Below are 20,936 nucleotides of genomic sequence, written 5' to 3' on the forward strand. Positions count from 1 at the left end.
AAAAATACATTGTATGTGTCAAAATTATTGATTTTTCTTTTATGCCAAAAATCATTAGGATATTAAGTAAAGATCATGTTCCATGAAGATATTTAGTAAATTTCCTACCTTAAATATATCAAAACGTACTTTTTGATTAGTAATATGCATTGCTAAGAACTTCATTTGGACAACTTTAAAGGCGATTTTCTCAATATTTTGATTTTTTTTGCACCCTCAGATTCCATTTTTCAAATAGTTGTATCTCGGCCAAATATTGTCCTACAAACCATACATCAATGGAAAGCTTATTTATTCAGCTTTCATATGATGTATAAATCTCAATTTCGAAAAATTGACCCTTATGACTGGTTTTGTGGTCCAGGGTCACATATACAAATACATGTAGTCACACATATACATACATGCGCATAAAAACAAAACTTAAAACAAGTTTGTTTTCGATCCAAACCTTTTTATTAGTTAGAATTTCAAATTGTGGAGTTGTAAATGAGGTGAACTATTATTGAATCACACAAAAAGAGCTCTTTACTTGCAATTATACACAGCATGCAAATTTCCCTGCAGGAAAACACTCTACATACCTGATTGAACTGATTAATGAATTTATACAAGCGAGTTATGATGCACATACACAGGACCTACGCTATGAAATTAATTGACACTTGATGATTCTTATTTGGTGCCAAGACTTGTTCAATCAAAAGAGTGCATAAACAGAACTGTGGGCTTTAGTTTATGTTTCAGTCACAGCATAGCTGAGGATATCCAGGGATGTTTACTAAAAGTTATCATGTAAGATACTGGCCTGTCATACAAAGCTCATCTACCATAAACAGCCCCCATTGCCCTCAATCTCTCAATCATCCCACCTCTTGCTTGTTGTGTGGTACTGTGAGTTGATGCCATCCTGCTTTAATTAGCCATCAGAAGGCCACTGTGGGCTTAACGGTGAGTGTCAGACTGAAGTAGTGCCAGTTCCTGGAGCAGTTAATCCTGCTCAACACACATGGTAACACTCAATCAACACAATCACACTATCACATGTGAGATCCCTCCAACAAGAGGAATCTCGGGACATCGGTGCCTCTCCATGGGGTTTCACCTATGTGGATTTGAGCAGCAGGAGGAACAGGTTTAAAATTAAAAAAAAATTAAGAAATTATATTTTGCATAAAGACAGTTAAGCCATGATTCTTTTATATTGTGGCATTCATTTCAAGACAATGAAACATATTTTCCTTTAAATTTACATTACTGTAATATTGTAAAATAAATACATAATGAAATCAGAAAAACACCATGATAAATGATGCTATTTTTTTTCTGTACTATGTTAATGAGTGAAAAACCCTATATATATATATATATATATATATATATAGCATAAATCCCATTATATCAAGATTTTTTTATTGTGATGTTATTTTCAAGACGATTAAACACATTTCATATAAATACTCATTACTGTAATACTTTTAAAAATGCAAAATAAATAAATAAAATACATAATTTACATATTAATAATAAATTATTATTATTCACATTTAACCGCAAAATCCAAAGAAAAAATAACAAATCATATTTTCATAAAGAAAATAAATAAATATAATGTAAATGAACAATTATGAATAAATAAAAACATTGTATTGTGGGGGTTTTTTTGACTGAATGAAAAAAAAAATTTTTTTTTGAGTGATTAAAGACATTTTCTCTTTACTGTGATACCATAAAAATACTGAAAAATGTAATTTATCAAAAATTAGCTTAACCAACTACGCCAGTGGACAATACATGGTACTTGCTAATGTGAGAAAAATTGATTAAAAAGCATATAAGAAGTAATCTAGATAAAGCAGAAAAGATATACAAGTTAAAAGTTCATATAAAAGTTCATAAACAAGGTTTATGCATGTCATATTACTTATCAAACTGATCGTTCCTAGAATCTCCATGGAAGACCCATTTCCAGGATAATCGTGGGGTGCTTTCAATGGCACAGTAATTTTGATGAAAGGTTTGTCTAATTATGCACAATTTGAATCGGATTATAAAACATACCCTTTCCCGTTTTAGAAGTGTAGTAGTGTAGTGTTATATTTGTAGCCATTGAAAGAGCTCCCCTTTGATAAGAGCGCATGGCAGGGCAAGAGTAATGATAGCAATAATTATTATGATGATAATAGCACATGATGTGTGTGATAGCACGGTGCTCCTAAAATGGCTGATGAGAAGCACTGCTCCCTTCATATCTGCAGAAACCCTTCAAAAAAAGGCACTTCAAAGCTCTGCTAAAGCACATCAGCGCAGTGGTTTGCAGAGATCAAGCGCAAACCCTGCTAGCCGCTAATGCTACATGCTTGTATGCATTTGTTACCATGAGTCTAATGCCTGCACCTCCTTTCTATCTGCCTGTATAAGGCTGTGACAGTTGAGTTATTGGAAAGGCCTGTCTGCAAGGAAGTGATGGATTATATAACAGTAGCATGGCGGGCACCCAGCCAGCAGAGTCATTGCAAAATGGCTACAGAAACAGCATTAAAATGTATTACTTCAGAAGGGATGCACCCCAGCGGCTGATAGCCGGTTTGAGCTCTGCTACTGTACGGCGGATTGGTGCCGACTGTCTGCTCGGCCTTTTTAATGCGTCAGCCCTCTGGGAACTTATGTGTCGGCAAATTTGCCTGGTTTCTGCCAAGGTTACAAACAGTGATGTGATGTTTATGCTAATCAAAGCGTTTGGAGGGCAAATGCATCTTTTCAACATGAGGCAGAGATTTTATGGCTCTGGTTTGTATTCATGCTAATACTGTAACATATCTTTTTGAATGCCTATCAATATTTCTGTTAAACAGACTTCCATGTCTTACAAAAAGCACATGGTTTCGCTATAAAATAAAATACATAACATAAAATATATTGTAAAAATATACTTAAATAATAAACACTTTTTGACTGTACCATCATTACATTAAATATGATTTAATTACATTAAAAATAAACATATTTTCATGACAATTAAACACATTTTCCCGTAAACTCTCATTACTGCAATGCCTTAAAAACATTAGTATTAAAATTTTATTAATATTATATATACAAATATATATTATATTTTAATCACACACACACACACACACACATACATATATATGTGCGATATTAAAATATGATATATATATATATGTTCTAGGAACATTCAGTCTATAATATACAAATAAATTATATATATATATATATTATAATAATAAACACACACCTATATACACATACAAACACGCATATATATATATATATATATATATATATATATAGATCCTTTTTAAGGAACCAAATACCACTACAAATCAGAAATAAGCTACTATAGTTCACAACAGTCAAACAACACAGGCCTGACGAGGATGACAGTCAGGCTGAAAACAGTCTTTATATAGTTCTGTTATTTACAACAAGCTAAATGTTCTGTACCAAAAGTTCCCCATGTGGGGTTCAACAGGCGATTTATCACGGATAAGGCTTAAGGATGCCCGCTTAACACTGTTGTCAAGGTAGTGTTTGCAGAATGGCATATCTAATAGGATTAAATTGAGTGAAGTGAAGTAGCTCTACACCTCAACCAGGGCAAAGGGGACGAGAACAAAGCAGAGCGATAACATCAGTTTGTTAAATAAAAGCAGGGCGACCGGAGAGTGAAGGGAGAAACAGGAGAGATGAATCAGACCTGTTGATGACCTTAACCTCAGCTCTCAGGGGAACAGCAGAGGCGGACAGTAACTAAGTACATTTACTTGTGTATTGTACTTAATTACACTTTTTGTGTATCTGTACTTTACTTGAGTATTATTTTTTTCTGGGAACTTATGACTTTAACTTCACTACATTTGAAAGACAAATATTGTACTTTTCACTCCACTACATTTCTATCAAGGTCCTCGAAGTAGAAAGTCGTTACTATGTAGCAGCTTTGAAAGTCCTGTACTTTCACTCAAGTAATGGAGTTGAGTACTTTGTCCGCCTCTGCTAAACAGACACACGATATGTAGGTCAAACACATTTAAGCACGGTCAACAAGGAGGTCAGGAAGCAGAAATGGGTGGGTGTGGGGGGGTTAGAGAGTAAACAGCAGAGACATGAGGGTTAGAGTGTACACTACAGAAATCATTTTAATCTATCTTTTTTGTCTTGTTTTCCAGTAAAAAAAACAAAAACAAAAAATCTAAGCACCCTAAAAAAACCTGTTTTTAAATTTTAAATAAAATATTCCACAAAAAAATCTAAACAAGATAAATTCAAGTGGACAGCAAAACTGTAAGATCAAAGGACTCAAAGTGTATTTCTCATAATCTAAAAGATGCCACAGTGAGTAAATGGCTGCAGGAAAATCTGGGATCGTTTCAGATCTCTCAGAACAGATCGGATGCACATCATTCTGCTCAGGTTGACATCATCTTCAAATGTGGGCTAAAACGCCAACCCACTCTCAGGTGGACATGTGCGCGTATGTGCCTGTGAGCGCGCTGGTTACTGTCCGCCAGCAGTGGGCACATGCATCACGTAAGCTGAAACCCAAGCTGCCCCACATGTGTTCGGCTCAATCTGTCATCTAACGCACCAGCCAAAACAGGCCAGTTTTATAGGCCACCGTGACCATCCGCTGGTCCTCATTTGGGTCAGGCTCACTCTGCCATGAATTCTCAACCCATCATGCTCTTAACTGTGGTTCTCTGCTGACGAGGGCAGCGATGGGTCGTGTACGTTTTACCCCAGTGGCAGGCAGCCAACACGCTCCACATAATGCTTATCAGAATGAGGAGGATGTTAGCTGACAAATATCAACTCCTCGCTGCTTTTAATGCGAACGCAAACGCTCCACCAATAAACTTTACATCAAGACGTCGCGGGCGACCCCGAAGCAGAGCCAAGACCTCCATACGAGAGGGGATAATTACACAGAGGGCTGCTGCTGGCTCATCTTCACCCCTGCTGACTGCTTTATTAAACAGATTCATCATTCCATTTGGTTTGGGAGGCCGTTATGGCTGAGAGGCGAACGATTGCCTTGCAGGAGTGCTGGGTTGATGAAATAACAACTGCCGCTGTGTCGTTTCATGCTCTCGCACGAGGGGCTTTTCCAGGAGCTATCAAGAATACGTGGGTGATTAGCCTGGAATCGAGAACAGACTTTAAAAACACCACAAAAGAACACTGGCTTCTCAAGCATAGAGGAATACAACAGAGAGACGTGATCTGCAATGAATAATACAAGTACGAATAATCAAAACACTTTTATCTCATATATATGTATACACACACACACACACACACAATATTTTCATAACATTTTGTAAAATTAAACATTTTTATATTTAATTATTTTTCATTAATGCTTAAATAATTAAATATAAAATATTTATAATTATTAAATCTGTAAACATATTGTATTATAATGTTATTATACAAATAATATATTATGTATACACACACACATATATATATATATATATATATATATATATATTATATTATATAAATATATTATATATAAAACATTATATATGTGTATATAAAATTATTATAATATTATAAAAAATAATCTATATCTATTAACTATATTTATATACTATAAATAATATATAACTAATCTATGCTCAGTGATACTCAGTGATGAACTACAATGCATTCACTAGAGTGTAAGTTTATTAATCAAAACTGTGAAGGGAATATGCTCAAAAACACCCATCAGAGAATATTGCATGTTGCTCATTGATGCCACATGTGCCGCTATGAATGAGATCCAAAAGCTAATTGGAGGAGAAGTAAAATTTTACACAAAGCTATCGAATAGTTTCATTGAGGCTTGGAATAAAGCACACAGACCACTTTCATAAATCATTTAGTTGTTAACAGTCATTTTTGGAAAAACAAACTCAAAAAGTAACTATTGGTGTGGATCGCCATGAGGGTGAGTAAATAATGACCGAATGTCCCTTTTTGGATGAACTTTCCCTTCGACTCTGGTTCTAGCAGCACAGATGCTAACAAACACAGTTTTCTCAGCTCTCTCTCTCTCTCTACTTGAGTCTCTCTGATACTCTTTGTCTTTCAGGTTTTCCCCTCCGGCCACCTAACCTCTCTCTTTAAAGCTTTTCTGGGAGAGGTGCTAGGCTGGAAAAAAAATCAATGTGCTTTAAAGGAGCCTGAAAGCTCTTCTAAAGAATATTAGACAGAGGAAAGAAAGATGGGACATCTTTAGAAGCCGAGAGCATCAGCAACACCGCATCTTTCCTCTCCTCTTGTTCCCTTTAAATAGAACAACGATCGGCCTGACAATATCTTCACACTCTAACAGGCGTCTTGTTCCGCTTAAGCATTCAATCTTTTCCCTCACGACCACCTCCGAGGGTGTGACAAGACAAACGGAGGAGGCATTTCTGCAGATTAGGCTTTCATTACAGAGACTGAAAGAGCAGAGGTTCACGAATTACGTGAGCGATGGCGATGATGGCTTGTTATTGTTCAGGCTTGTTTGGAGATGAGTTGGTGATAAAACAAGGAGCAGAGGAACTAAATAGCAGCTGTCGAAATCTCCCAAACTGGGTTAATTGCTCTGGGATGGGGAGAGAACATGGATATCATTAAAAAGACTTTCCCTTTCGTAATGACTTCCTCACCATACCTGCCCAACGCCCAGAGGGAATGACGTTTCCTTTGTTTCGTATGCTGTTTGGTGGGAAATCATGATATCTGATGAAAGAACTCATCTGAGAGAAACATTCGTCCGTCCGCGTTTGAGGCAAAACGCCAATCATGTGGGGTGATATCAAGAGTCGTAGCAATAAGACTTTGCCGTATCCCTTGATTGGGAAGTGGCAGGCACCTCTGGTAACGTCTTCTGCACTTTTACATGATGGAAAGTGTCAGGATCAGTAGATAAAAACTGCAGTAGGTTCTTGTAGCTCGACTGGAAGATCAGTGCTTAAAAACACCAACATTGTGGGCTTGACTCCAAGTGAGCACATATACTACTGTTTATAATGTTGCAAAGATTTCTATTTCTAATAAATGCTGTTCTTTTGAGCTTTCTATTCATTAAAGAATTCTGAAAAAAAAGATCATGGTTTCCACAATAATATTAAGCAGCACAACTATTTTCAACATTGATAATAGGAAATGTTTCTTGAGCAGCTAATCAGAATGATTTCTGAAGAATCATGTGACACTGAAGATTGGAGTAATGATGCTGAAAATTCAGCATTGCATCACAGGAATAAATTACATTTTAAAATATACTCAAATAGTAAACATATAAATCTGTATATAACAGATATTTAAATAGAGATTTAAATATATAAAAATATAAATTGTAATAAGATTTCACAAATATTACCTGTTTTTATTGTCAGATCCTCATTCAAAACTTTAGTATTAAGATGTGGATTTGGGATGGGTTTGATAATGAATTAAACAATTCTGATTCTACTTTTGCTTCCTTAAATCATGCTTCCTTACACTCAAACAAAGATATTTTGAACAAAGTCTCATTGTTTTTTTTGTCCATACAATGAAAGTCAATAGAGTTTAAAACAACATGGGACCCCAATGACTTTCATTGTATTTATTAAAAAAACAACAACAACACTGAGACATTGTTCAAAATATCTTTTGTGTTTAGCAGCAGTGTTAGTTTAGTAATTAGTAAAAAAGTAGTTATTTTTAATAATAAGTAGTTATTTTGATTAACTCTTTCCCCGCCAGCATTTTTGAAAAAAGTTGCCAGCCACCGCCAGCGATTTTGATGATTTTCACTAAAATTTGATGGCCTCCAGAATATTTTGCTGTATGAATATTTGAATATGCAATACACCAAAATAAAGATCAGAGCCTCTACTTTTAAACAAAAAAATAGAGATCGCTCGTTTCTCCGTCCTGTACACATGTGTTTTTGTTCGGGAGGTTTTGTACTCGTTCAGAAGATGTGTAATAGCGCCCCCGAGTGTATAACATTGAAAACACGAAAAGCCGTAAAAACTCATCTTTGGCGGGGGAAGCGTTGTCTTCTAAAAGACGATATAACTCGTCAATGGCGGGAAAAGAGTTAATATTTTGAATCTGTTTTTATTTTTATATTTTCTGTTTCCATTTTAATTTTAGTTAGTTTTTTGTTGTATTTTATAATTTTTGTTTTTTAGTACATCAAGTTAAACTAAATTAAAATGAAAATGTCACCGTATATATATATATACATATACACACATACAGTACATACATATATACATACATACACAACTCTCAGAGGGATTGGCATGGTAATGTACATGACAATGTTAATGTATTTGGTCTTGGCGGAATAGATCTGCTACGCTGCTGCTGTGGCAGAGCAAGTACAGAGACTTGCTACTGCCAATACATCCACAACATGCTGCTGTGAGCATGTAAGAAATATTGCTGCTGCAAATATAACATACATGAAATAACCCCCATATAGCATTCATGAATCACCTCGTAGCAGATCTATACAGGTGGAGCTGGGGAAGGTGGAGGCTTTCCGAAGCAAGCAGCAACTGCTACGGCAAGCACTTGTCATATATTTGAATGTTGAGCAGCGAGCTCATTGGCTACCGATCCATACAAATATTTCCTAAAAACACCCCGTAAAAACAGTGATGCGGTCAGGACCGTGGCGCCAGCTTCCTTTGAAATATGTTTGATGATTGCGCCTGCGCCCTCGCCCGCTCCGTCAGTCAAGAACCAACATAAATGTATTGCAGATATCGTTAAAGTTCAATAATGTTATGTACACATTTTAGAATTGGTCTGATTCAAAGGAGAATCAGAAGGCTGAATTCTGACTGACAGAGGAGGAGTTGGGGATGGAGGAGGGTAATTAGCTATTGAGCAATGCGAAAACTGCTGATACTACTGCGGGACCTTATATATGAATACTTAGATAGGTGTCGTATTCCCATAGGTTGATGGGGATCAGCTGAGAGTCAGCTGATGCGAGCTTGACTAACGTGACCTGCCAGAACTAACGCTACGCTAGAGATAGAGCTACATACATATATATATAGCTGAAATAATTAGTAAAAAATATCTTATTTTATTTCAAGTAACAATTTTTTTTAAATGGTTTTCATTTTAGAATTAGTTAACTATAATAACCATAGTTTTGCATAGCGAGCGTGAGAAAATGACGACAGTATTGTCATTATGGAACTGTCTTGCGATCTGTTCCATTAAGTAAGTGAAGCAGCTCAACATTAACCCAATGAAACTTTCATACCCGTTTAAGCATCGTATGCCGATGTCAGGAATGACTAATCTGGTTTTCTTCTAGTTGTCTGTATTTCAATTTGTCAGCGCAGAGTTTTCTAATCTCTGATGTCAGTTGTTATCCTCACTGTGGAGGTGTATCCTGATAAGGGACAGATGGACAGATGCAAGACTCTTACCAGGCTTGAGACTTCCTCCTGGGCACGTTCTGTCTGCTCCACTTGGAGTGAGGGGTCAGGTGATAGATCAGCTGCCTGCAGATCTTCTCAGAGGACTTGAGAGCATCAGTCTCCTGAAAAAGCCAGAATGAGGAGAAGCGGGTGATGAAGAGCTATTCTGGGAGACGGGCTGCCAAATAAATCACCAATCTGAGGGCTTATGGTCACTGACAGAGAACCTAAAAAACTTGAATGTTTACCATGTCTAGTGCTATTACATGGGTTGCAGAGAAGTAAACTGTTCAGGTTAATCTGTCAGTGATTATGATTAGTGTCATTAAATAAGCAATAAGCCACAAGAGCCTAAAACCTTTGTTAACATGATAAATTCACTGTTATGTGGCAACAACATGGTAGCAGTTTATTGCTTGTATAAAATGGTATGATAGAAGACACTGCTATTTAACTATTAAGTTTTCAAGAATAATCATTATAAAGTTTCAGTATCAAGTTTGGGGTTGGTAAGATTTTTTAATGTTTTTAAAAGAAGTCTCTTATGCTCACCAAGGCTGCATTTATATGGTCAAAAATGCAGTAAGAACAGTAATATTGTGAAATATTATTACAAATTAAAATAACCTTTTTCAATTGGGATATTATTTAAAATGTAATGTATTCCTGTGATGCAAAGCTGAATTTTCAGCATCATTACTCCAGCATTTAGTGTCACAAGATCCTTCAGAAATCATTCTAATATGCTGATTTTGAGTTATTATTATCATTGTTTAACATAGTTGTACTGCTTAATATTTTTGTGTTTTTTTATTCTTTGATAATTTCTTTAACAGAACATCATTCATTTGAAATATAAATCTTTTGTTACATTATAAATGTCTTTACTGTCACTTTTGATCAATTTAATGAATCCTAGCTTAAAACAGTATTGATTAATTTCTTTGAAAAGGAAATCCCATTGAAAAAAAAATCTAAAATGAAATGTATGGAGACATTAAATTAATATTTGATGGGGAAATGTACTTAATTGTTATGAAAATAATGTCATATTGTTAAAATAATCTTAATGGTCCTAACAAACTTTAGATTCAAAAGCAGCAATTAGTGCTTCAAAGAGTGGTACTCTTCCTTAGCATATAACTTGAGATGAAGATGAGAGTTCAGTTAAAATGTCTTAGTTATTCATGTCATGTTGAACTACTGGGTGAGAGGTTGGTTTAAAACAATATCAAGACCTTCGGTCAACCATGCTTGCAGCCATTTCTGCATCAAAACAGGCGTTGGCTCGCCTCTCTCTCTTTAAACGGACTGGCCAGAGCAGAGCTGAGTAAATCTAATCATTGCTGAAGCACAACAACGTGAGTGAGGCAGGTAAACACAAAAGACTGGGCAAAGCCATTGACTGGAGTCGACTTGCTCGTACTATCAATCTAAGAAATGACAGGAAATAAACATGTACATCTTAGTGGCCCCCTGAAGGCTATTAATTTAAAACAAAGATGTTTGTTGAATCTTTAATGTATAGTAAGTTGGTTTCTGGTAGCAGTGAGTGACAGCAATTATCGGACTACTTTTATTGAACTCCCTTAATAAAGACGGCGTACATTCGATGACGTGCACTCCAGAGGGAGTTTTACTGTCGGAAGGATTTACGTGGACTTTCAATCAGGGACTGAACATTAAGACATTAGCCATAGCTCAATGCGCAACTGCCACAGTTTAATGAAAAACTGTCAATTGTAAGACAGTTAAATGAAAAACAAAATCTATGTGCTACGCACAAACAAAAGCTCATTAAAATGCCTTTCCATATTTCCCATGATTCCCATCATGAATAACTGCTGCGATTGAGGATCCCCACCAGCTGACTCCTGGGACTCAAAACTTCATTAGTTGCTGGTAAAACAGACATTGGTATATATTATTTTGATGAGTTTTCAATCAGTGAATTGTTTCTTTTTGATCCAGTTAATTTACACAAACTTTCTAAATGAACTGATTCATTAAAATGAATCAAACTTTCTGACGCTACATATGAGTTCACAATTTAGTTTAGGGACCAATTCTCACTATTAACTATTAACTACGACTTTTGCCTCAATAAATTCCTAATTTGCTGCTTATTAATAGTTAATAAGGTATGTAGTTGTATGGGTAGGATTAAAGAATCTAAAATATGGTCATGCAGAATAAGGCATTAATGCAGCCAACATGCTAGTAATATGCATGCTAATAATCAATTAGTTAATAGTAAGAATTGGTCACTAAACTAAAGTGTTAGAGAGTGTAGTGAGTTCTCAAACACTCAGTCATTTCTTTTTGATCCAGTTCATGTTACTCAAACTGTCTGAATAAATTGATTCATTAAATGAATCAGACTTTCTGCAGCTACATAAACAGCTACATAGTGAGTTTTCAATCAGTGAATCATTTCTTTTTAATCCGGTTCACGTACCCAAACGGATTAACTCAAATTAATCCAACTCTACATAAAAGTTAGTATCCCTCAATACTGATTATATAAGTATAACAAAGCGGTTTGGCTTATGGGCAAGACATCTGAATGGCATGAATCCATTTCTTTTAGAAGCAAGGTGGCTTTTCTGAGCTCAGTGGGATGGGATTTGCTCTACCTGTCAGCAGGTAACTGGATGTTTATTAAGTCAGAGAGGAAGAAAAGAAGCAGAGAAAATTGAGAGCCCTTCAATCCCTCGCTCTCGTTTTCTGGGTTTACATGATTAGCTCCTCAAGGCTTCTGCTGTTGAAGGAGGCTAGCAAGCATTTTTACAGCCGCCTGCGAGAGTCCAGTTGGGAATAAGAGAAAACTTCACCACAGATCCAGTCTGAATACTCTTTTTGCAATGTTAAAAGCTCCCTCTAATCCCACTGTCCGGCTCAGATCTGATCCAAAACTTTTTCCACAGCAAATGCAAAGCTACAGTGCAAATGCTAATTTTTGGTTATGGTGCTTGTGTAACTGAATGTTTTTCTTGGATTGTATTACATTAAATGGATAAAATAAGAAGCAGAGGCAGAACAGTCTATCTATCTATCTATCTAGCAGCTAGCTAGCTAGCTAATGTCATATCGTTCTATCATTCCTTCTGTCCATAATGCCTGTAAACTTTCTAAAGGCATTTTAAGTCTTTTTTCAAACCTTTTAAACAAAGATTTGTCAGTCCAACGTTTAAAGTTTGTCTTGCTTTTCAAATTACAGTTAAATGATTTTCAATTTTAATTTACATCCATTCCAATTTGAACTGCAATTCTGCATCGTTTGCTACCTCATTTCAAATGAAATACAAATTAAGTAATTGAACTGGAATTTGAAATGGGAATTTTGATTCTAAGTCAATGAGTTGCATCCTAATTCAGTCTATTACAATTGTTTATGCTCATGATGTGCTCCTGTTCTTACTTTAGCGAGCTTCACATTGATTTACTGTCAAAATGGGCCATTGCAATACGTGACGGAATCGAAAGGCAATGTCAGAGCCAGCCATTTAGTCGGTGACCTCGCTTTCATTCTTAATCAGGGAGAGGAGTTAGGTTACGTTAGGCTACCCAAAATGTCAGCTATAGTGGGAATCTTCCTTTATCAGACATGCAAACTGACTGACAAAAAGTTTGCCCTGCACTAATTTTTATATGAGAAATATGCAATCCAGGTACACTGGATAAATGTGACTGTGGCTGAAAAAATTACATTATGTTGTTTCTTTCATGTTTCATGTTTTGGAAAACTTTCAAAGTGAAATGTCCAGTTAATAGCGCTGAAAGTACATTTGGTTTTATCCAAAATGTGAATCTGTTTTAATTTGTAAGTTGTTATACATATCACACTAGTTGGGATATGAAAAGTCCGGTGAGATGCGCTACAAAATTAATGCTCTGTCAGGTTTGAAAATAACACACCACCAACACTAAACCCTAGCTTAAACCCAACCAATAGTGTTAAAAAAGCAAACATGAGATAAAAATGCATTTGATGAATTAACATGTCATTTTAACTTGCTTCCACAAGCTCTTTTTCACACTGACGTTTTACAACACAAATACAGTGCTGTACCAGGTGAGCTACTGAGCAGGTTTACTGTGTCAGAAAAGCCACACATATGGAGCTGGTTATGTGATATAACTGTCAAAACGTTTTCGTTTAAAAATCATGCACTATGGTAAAAGTGTTTTGAGGTCATAACATAGTATTGTGCAAGGAACTGCACAAAAGTAAGATGCTATTAAGCAATAATCTGCACCTGTTATAATAATTTGTGTGAAAAGGAATAAAAGTTGTTGGTGTTTTACTGCAACTAGTGTTCATTTCAGCTGGAAACTGCAGTCAGTTGTATGTATAGGTATGTTTTTGGAGTTTTGCGCATTTTTCTAAAGAATCTATGTTGGAAACATGACACGTTGATTCAATTTGTTATTCAAAAAAAGTCTTGAAAGAAAAGGACAAGCCATGCCCGTTCAAGTGGATCTATTATTGGAAAGTGCTCCTCTTGCTGCCCTTTCTGTCCAATTAAGTCCAAACAGAACTGTGGAATTTCAGCATGGAATGAAAACATCACTGATGGCTCTCTTGAGCAAAATAAAGGTCAGTGTCATCTTTCTGTACTTCTGACGTTTTGCAAACTAATTTAGGACGGGACTGAAGCATGAGCGCCCAAACTCCAGTCCTGGCCATGGGATGACAGCTGCCTGTGGTCTTATACAGGCGGCGGAGCTGTAGAATTGTCCAGCTAAGCCTCTTACCGCCAGCTAAAAATAAACGCTCTACATATCATGGAGACTGAGTAATGAACATGTGCACAGGTTTTTGGCTCAAGCTACAGCAGGGATCCAGAGTTAATGTTGATAGCTGTGAGCTGGTATCGAGTCAAACCCTTCGACTAGCCACCTCGTGTGTTTGTGTTTACGATCATCTTCGTTTATTAGCACTGGTGGCTTACCCTTTTTGGACACTGCATGTCTCGGGCCAAATTGAGCAAAAGCTCGTGGGAAATTGGATCCACTAGGTTGAGGAAGGCAGCGTTCTTGTAGAGGATGTCGTTGAGAGATGTTCCTTCAAGACCCAGGTCCTGTCGAGAAAGAACAAGAGAGCGCGAGAGAGATTGTTAAGCATGTAGGATAACAAATGCGAGTAAAGGTCACTGATAAACCTCGATATTAAACAACTTAATCCTTTCCAATCTCCATTCGAGAGATTACACTAGGGGCTTTTTTGAATGACACAGAGAAAAAGTAATCTTTCCATCCTGTTTACTTCGCTATTGCTTCGGAAGGGAACTCTAAATAGCAGTCGAACTGTTTGTTGATCTATTGCTGGACTAGCGCTGCTAACCTTTAAGTCCAGCTTCTTTAAGTATGGCAGAGAAAGTGTGTGCAGACACAATGACAGCTTATTAGCCAGGCTTATCGTAGACAGCTAAAGTGTTTCCCCACCACTGAACAGCCAAGGCAAGCGAGTCTGATACGACCATCAGGGAAAGAAAAAAAAAATAAGTGGGAGAATCAAAAAAAAATTCCCTGAGGATGATGTTTCTTGTTTAATCCATCGGCTAGTGGAATTAGTAGAGACAAAGTTAACGTATAGAAGTGAATACAGAGGGCGAAACACATTTGATGCCTCCAGGCAAACTACACCACCCCGTGAATCGATTCAAAGACAAATCCCACAGAAATTGATGAAGAAACTGGCAGGAGGAGGAAAGCTGAGTCCAGGGAAGTGGAAACCTCCCTTTGGGTTGCACGCTGATATTCTGTTTCTCAGGGATTCCCAGACATCTGGAAGCTCCTCCAAGCCCTCTGTTTTCCATCTGCAAAGCTTTAGCATTTCTGTTCTGCAGTACTTTTTGAACACTGTAACCAAATGATTATGATTTCACTGTAATTTATAAAACGCTTTTGTATAAAGCATTTAGTGAAATTTCTTTGGGGGGAAAAGCTCTTTGTGCTATGTATCTTTACAAAATGACAAGAGCAGGTGGAAATAAAAAGCTAAAGTTAACCTTTGCTCAGTAAAAGATTGAGAGTTACTATATTCTCTGATGTTCTTTTTTTTTCAAATAAAATTATTTAATTTCCTGAAGGATGACGTCATTTAGGAACTAGCCTTTGTTAAAGAAAAAAGGGCAAAAGTCTTTGTTAGTTAAATAATAAAAGACAGAAAAACCTATACACCAATATTTGAAAATGTTTTGATCAGAGAAAGAAAAAAATGAAGAAACAAAAATAGCAAAATCCACTTAAACCAAAGCAGTGAAATTATTTAAAATTAATCCCTGTGCTTATTTAATTGTTATTTTAATATTATTTATACACTATTATAGTATTTTTTAACATTTTGAAATAGCTTTTTATTTTTATATTTTCAATTTTACTTTAAAGTTTTAGTACTTTTGTTACGTGCTTATGTAATTTTTATACGTTTTTGCTTTTGTAATATTTCTTTAAAACTTTTTATTTAACATTAACATTTTATTTTGTTTCAGCTTACTGTTTCAATTACTGAAAAACACTGTTCATATTTTCTGTTTTAGTTAAGAATAACAACACTGATTGTGATAAAAGCTAACTAACTCATTTGATTTCCATCTTTATCCAGCATATTAAGAGCAATAAATGACGGGGACATGAAAATATATGACCCAGACCCAGACAATATAGGCAAAGCAGTGTCATATCTGAGAGATTAAAGTCAAAGAGACATCATTTTAAATTCAATACAACCACAAAATCTTATAGCATTGACATCCACTGCATGTGCTCAGTAGAGCATGTAAGCAGAGTTGTTTCCTGCGTTTGCTCAATGAGAGTCAACGGCGGAAAATGAATTGCACTCATTAGGGCACAGGAAGAGCTACAGCAGAGATAAGGGATGTTGTTTTTGTCCTGCTCTCTTTGGTTCTTTTTTACTCTCTCTGGGGCAAAAGGAAGCACCCCACTTCATCATTTTGACCCCCAGTTGATTAACATCCAATCCATTTTTCCCGGAACAGAAAAGCTGCTTTTCGACGCTCAGAAATTAATTTCTTTCTGCAATCTACGGTCTTAAAAGGTTGCGAGGTTTGCCTTGACGACGTGACCCCTCTCTCCTCCAACAGGGTGCTAAGGGCTTCCAGAGCCAGGGTGAGTGAGATGACTCCATGTTTGGAAAGCTTTTCGACTGGCTGGGCATCCATGTGACAAAGTGCCATATCTAGACAGGGCTTCCTTTCCAAGTGAATCAGCTGTTTTAAATTAATCATTTGAATGAATGATTCAGTGAATCACTCACTCGTTAAAGGGGTCATATGATGCAATTTCAAGTTTTCCTTTCTCTTTGGAGTGTTACAAGCTGATTGTGCATAGATAAGATCCTTGAAGTTGCAAAGACTAAAGTCTCAAAACCAAAGAGATATTCTTTATCAAAGTTAAGACAAATGTCAGCTATAGTGGGAATCTTCCTTTATCAGACATGCAAACTGACTGACAAAAAGTTTGCCCTGCACTAATTTTTATATGAGAAATATGCAATCCAGGTACACTGGATAAATGTGACTGTGGCTGAAAAAATTACATTATGTTGTTTCTTTCATGTTTCATGTTTTGGAAAACTTTCAAAGTGAAATGTCCAGTTAATAGCGCTGAAAGTACATTTGGTTTTATCCAAAATGTGAATCTGTTTTAATTTGTAAGTTGTTATACATATCACACTAGTTGGGATATGAAAAGTCCGGTGAGATGCGCTACAAAATTAATGCTCTGTCAGGTTTGAAAATAACACACCACCAACACTAAACCCTAGCTTAAACCCAACCAATAGTGTTAAAAAAGCAAACATGAGATAAAAATGCATTTGATGAATTAACATGTCATTTTAACTTGCTTCCACAAGCTCTTTTTCACACTGACGTTTTACAACACAAATACAGTGCTGTACCAGGTGAGCTACTGAGCAGGTTTACTGTGTCAGAAAAGCCACACATATGGAGCTGGTTATGTGATATAACTGTCAAAACGTTTTCGTTTAAAAATCATGCACTATGGTAAAAGTGTTTTGAGGTCATAACATAGTATTGTGCAAGGAACTGCACAAAAGTAAGATGCTATTAAGCAATAATCTGCACCTGTTATAATAATTTGTGTGAAAAGGAATAAAAGTTGTTGGTGTTTTACTGCAACTAGTGTTCATTTCAGCTGGAAACTGCAGTCAGTTGTATGTATAGGTATGTTTTTGGAGTTTTGCGCATTTTTCTAAAGAATCTATGTTGGAAACATGACACGTTGATTCAATTTGTTATTCAAAAAAAGTCTTGAAAGAAAAGGACAAGCCATGCCCGTTCAAGTGGATCTATTATTGGAAAGTGCTCCTCTTGCTGCCCTTTCTGTCCAATTAAGTCCAAACAGAACTGTGGAATTTCAGCATGGAATGAAAACATCACTGATGGCTCTCTTGAGCAAAATAAAGGTCAGTGTCATCTTTCTGTACTTCTGACGTTTTGCAAACTAATTTAGGACGGGACTGAAGCATGAGCGCCCAAACTCCAGTCCTGGCCATGGGATGACAGCTGCCTGTGGTCTTATACAGGCGGCGGAGCTGTAGAATTGTCCAGCTAAGCCTCTTACCGCCAGCTAAAAATAAACGCTCTACATATCATGGAGACTGAGTAATGAACATGTGCACAGGTTTTTGGCTCAAGCTACAGCAGGGATCCAGAGTTAATGTTGATAGCTGTGAGCTGGTATCGAGTCAAACCCTTCGACTAGCCACCTCGTGTGTTTGTGTTTACGATCATCTTCGTTTATTAGCACTGGTGGCTTACCCTTTTTGGACACTGCATGTCTCGGGCCAAATTGAGCAAAAGCTCGTGGGAAATTGGATCCACTAGGTTGAGGAAGGCAGCGTTCTTGTAGAGGATGTCGTTGAGAGATGTTCCTTCAAGACCCAGGTCCTGTCGAGAAAGAACAAGAGAGAGCGAGAGAGATTGTTAAGCATGTAGGATAACAAATGCGAGTAAAGGTCACTGATAAACCTCGATATTAAACAACTTAATCCTTTCCAATCTCCATTCGAGAGATTACACTAGGGGCTTTTTTGAATGACATAGAGAAAAAGTCATCTTTCCATCCTGTTTACTTCGCTATTGCTTCGGAAGGGAACTCTAAATAGCAGTCGAACTGTTTGTTGATCTATTGCTGGACTAGCGCTGCTAACCTTTAAGTCCAGCTTCTTTAAGTATGGCAGAGAAAGTGTGTGCAGACACAATGACAGCTTATTAGCCAGGCTTATCGTAGACAGCTAAAGTGTTTCCCCACCACTGAACAGCCAAGGCAAGCGAGTCTGATACGACCATCAGGGAAAGAAAAAAAAAATAAGTGGGAGAATCAAAAAAAAATTCCCTGAGGATGATGTTTCTTGTTTAATCCATCGGCTAGTGGAATTAGTAGAGACAAAGTTAACGTATAGAAGTGAATACAGAGGGCGAAACACATTTGATGCCTCCAGGCAAACTACACCACCCCGTGAATCGATTCAAAGACAAATCCCACAGAAATTGATGAAGAAACTGGCAGGAGGAGGAAAGCTGAGTCCAGGGAAGTGGAAACCTCCCTTTGGGTTGCACGCTGATATTCTGTTTCTCAGGGATTCCCAGACATCTGGAAGCTCCTCCAAGCCCTCTGTTTTCCATCTGCAAAGCTTTAGCATTTCTGTTCTGCAGTACTTTTTGAACACTGTAACCAAATGATTATGATTTCACTGTAATTTATAAAACGCTTTTGTATAAAGCATTTAGTGAAATTTCTTTGGGGGGAAAAGCTCTTTGTGCTATGTATCTTTACAAAATGACAAGAGCAGGTGGAAATAAAAAGCTAAAGTTAACCTTTGCTCAGTAAAAGATTGAGAGTTACTATATTCTCTGATGTTCTTTTTTTTTCAAATAAAATTATTTAATTTCCTGAAGGATGACGTCATTTAGGAACTAGCCTTTGTTAAAGAAAAAAGGGCAAAAGTCTTTGTTAGTTAAATAATAAAAGACAGAAAAACCTATACACCAATATTTGAAAATGTTTTGATCAGAGAAAGAAAAAAATGAAGAAACAAAAATAGCAAAATCCACTTAAACCAAAGCAGTGAAATTATTTAAAATTAATCCCTGTGCTTATTTAATTGTTATTTTAATATTATTTATACACTATTATAGTATTTTTTAACATTTTGAAATAGCTTTTTATTTTTATATTTTCAATTTTACTTTAAAGTTTTAGTACTTTTGTTACGTGCTTATGTAATTTTTATACGTTTTTGCTTTTGTAATATTTCTTTAAAACTTTTTATTTAACATTAACATTTTATTTTGTTTCAGCTTACTGTTTCAATTACTGAAAAACACTGTTCATATTTTCTGTTTTAGTTAAGAATAACAACACTGATTGTGATAAAAGCTAACTAACTCATTTGATTTCCATCTTTATCCAGCATATTAAGAGCAATAAATGACGGGGACATGAAAATATATGACCCAGACCCAGACAATATAGGCAAAGCAGTGTCATATCTGAGAGATTAAAGTCAAAGAGACATCATTTTAAATTCAATACAACCACAAAATCTTATAGCATTGACATCCACTGCATGTGCTCAGTAGAGCATGTAAGCAGAGTTGTTTCCTGCGTTTGCTCAATGAGAGTCAACGGCGGAAAATGAATTGCACTCATTAGGGCACAGGAAGAGCTACAGCAGAGATAAGGGATGTTGTTTTTGTCCTCCTCTCTTTGGTTCATTCTCTCTCTCTGGGGCAAAAGGAAGCATCCTGCTCCATCATTTTGACCCCCAGTTGATTAACATCCAATCCATTTTTCCCAGAATTGAAAAACTGATTTTCAATGCACAGAAATTAATTTCTTTCAGCAATCTACAGCCTTAAAAGGTAGCGAGCTTTGCCTTAATGTGACCCCTCTCTCCTCCAACAGGGTGTTAAGAGCTTCCAGGGCAGGGGTGAGTGAGACGCCTCCATGTTTGGAAAGCTTTTCGACTGGCTGGGCATCCATGTGACAAAGTGCCATATCTAGACAGGGCTGAAAGTGATGACTGAAAATGCACTTAACCGTGACTAAATCCGAACCATCTAACAGATATTTAAATGACTAGAATAATTTGAACAAACTACCACCTACTAACAGTCAAGATTGATACTTTAAATCAAATGGATAAAAAAAAAAAACTCCCATGGACAAACACTGAAGAAGGGACTCGAGCCATGAGAATTCAGGGTAGCCTAAACAACCATAGGGATCTACAATAACATCGTAATTATTGTTTTAAATATATGCGAGCTGACATTGTCGATATCATTTGCAAAAAAACTAACAAAAACACGTTTGTTCAAAAGCATTCACTGCAAGATGAAACTTATTAGAATGCAGTTAAAATGTCCCTATAATCAGTGGTGCACATAAGTGGTACGCAGGTGCGCATGCGCGACCAAAATAAAAAATGCGCTGTGT

The 20,936-nt window shown here is 36.5% G+C and overlaps 1 protein-coding gene across 2 annotated transcripts in view; it reads right to left on the minus strand.

The window, feature by feature from the left end:
* Positions 1 to 20,936, minus strand: part of LOC107746205 (leucine-rich repeat-containing protein 75B-like) — a 30,703-nt gene that overhangs the window by 6,548 nt on the left and 3,219 nt on the right. For both annotated transcript variants that reach the window (XM_016560325.1, XM_016560326.1), the window contains 2 exons: positions 18,254 to 18,382; positions 9,453 to 9,565 (listed from right to left, as the gene is read on the minus strand). In XM_016560325.1, coding sequence (XP_016415811.1) covers positions 9,453 to 9,565; positions 18,254 to 18,382 — 242 coding nt within the window. The remainder of the gene's footprint in view (positions 1 to 9,452; positions 9,566 to 18,253; positions 18,383 to 20,936) is intronic.

This window comes from Sinocyclocheilus rhinocerous, unplaced genomic scaffold (assembly GCF_001515625.1).
Source record: "Sinocyclocheilus rhinocerous isolate Xijiao unplaced genomic scaffold, SAMN03320098_v1.1 scaffold4545, whole genome shotgun sequence".
In the NCBI taxonomy this organism is placed as follows: Eukaryota; Metazoa; Chordata; class Actinopteri; order Cypriniformes; family Cyprinidae; genus Sinocyclocheilus; species Sinocyclocheilus rhinocerous.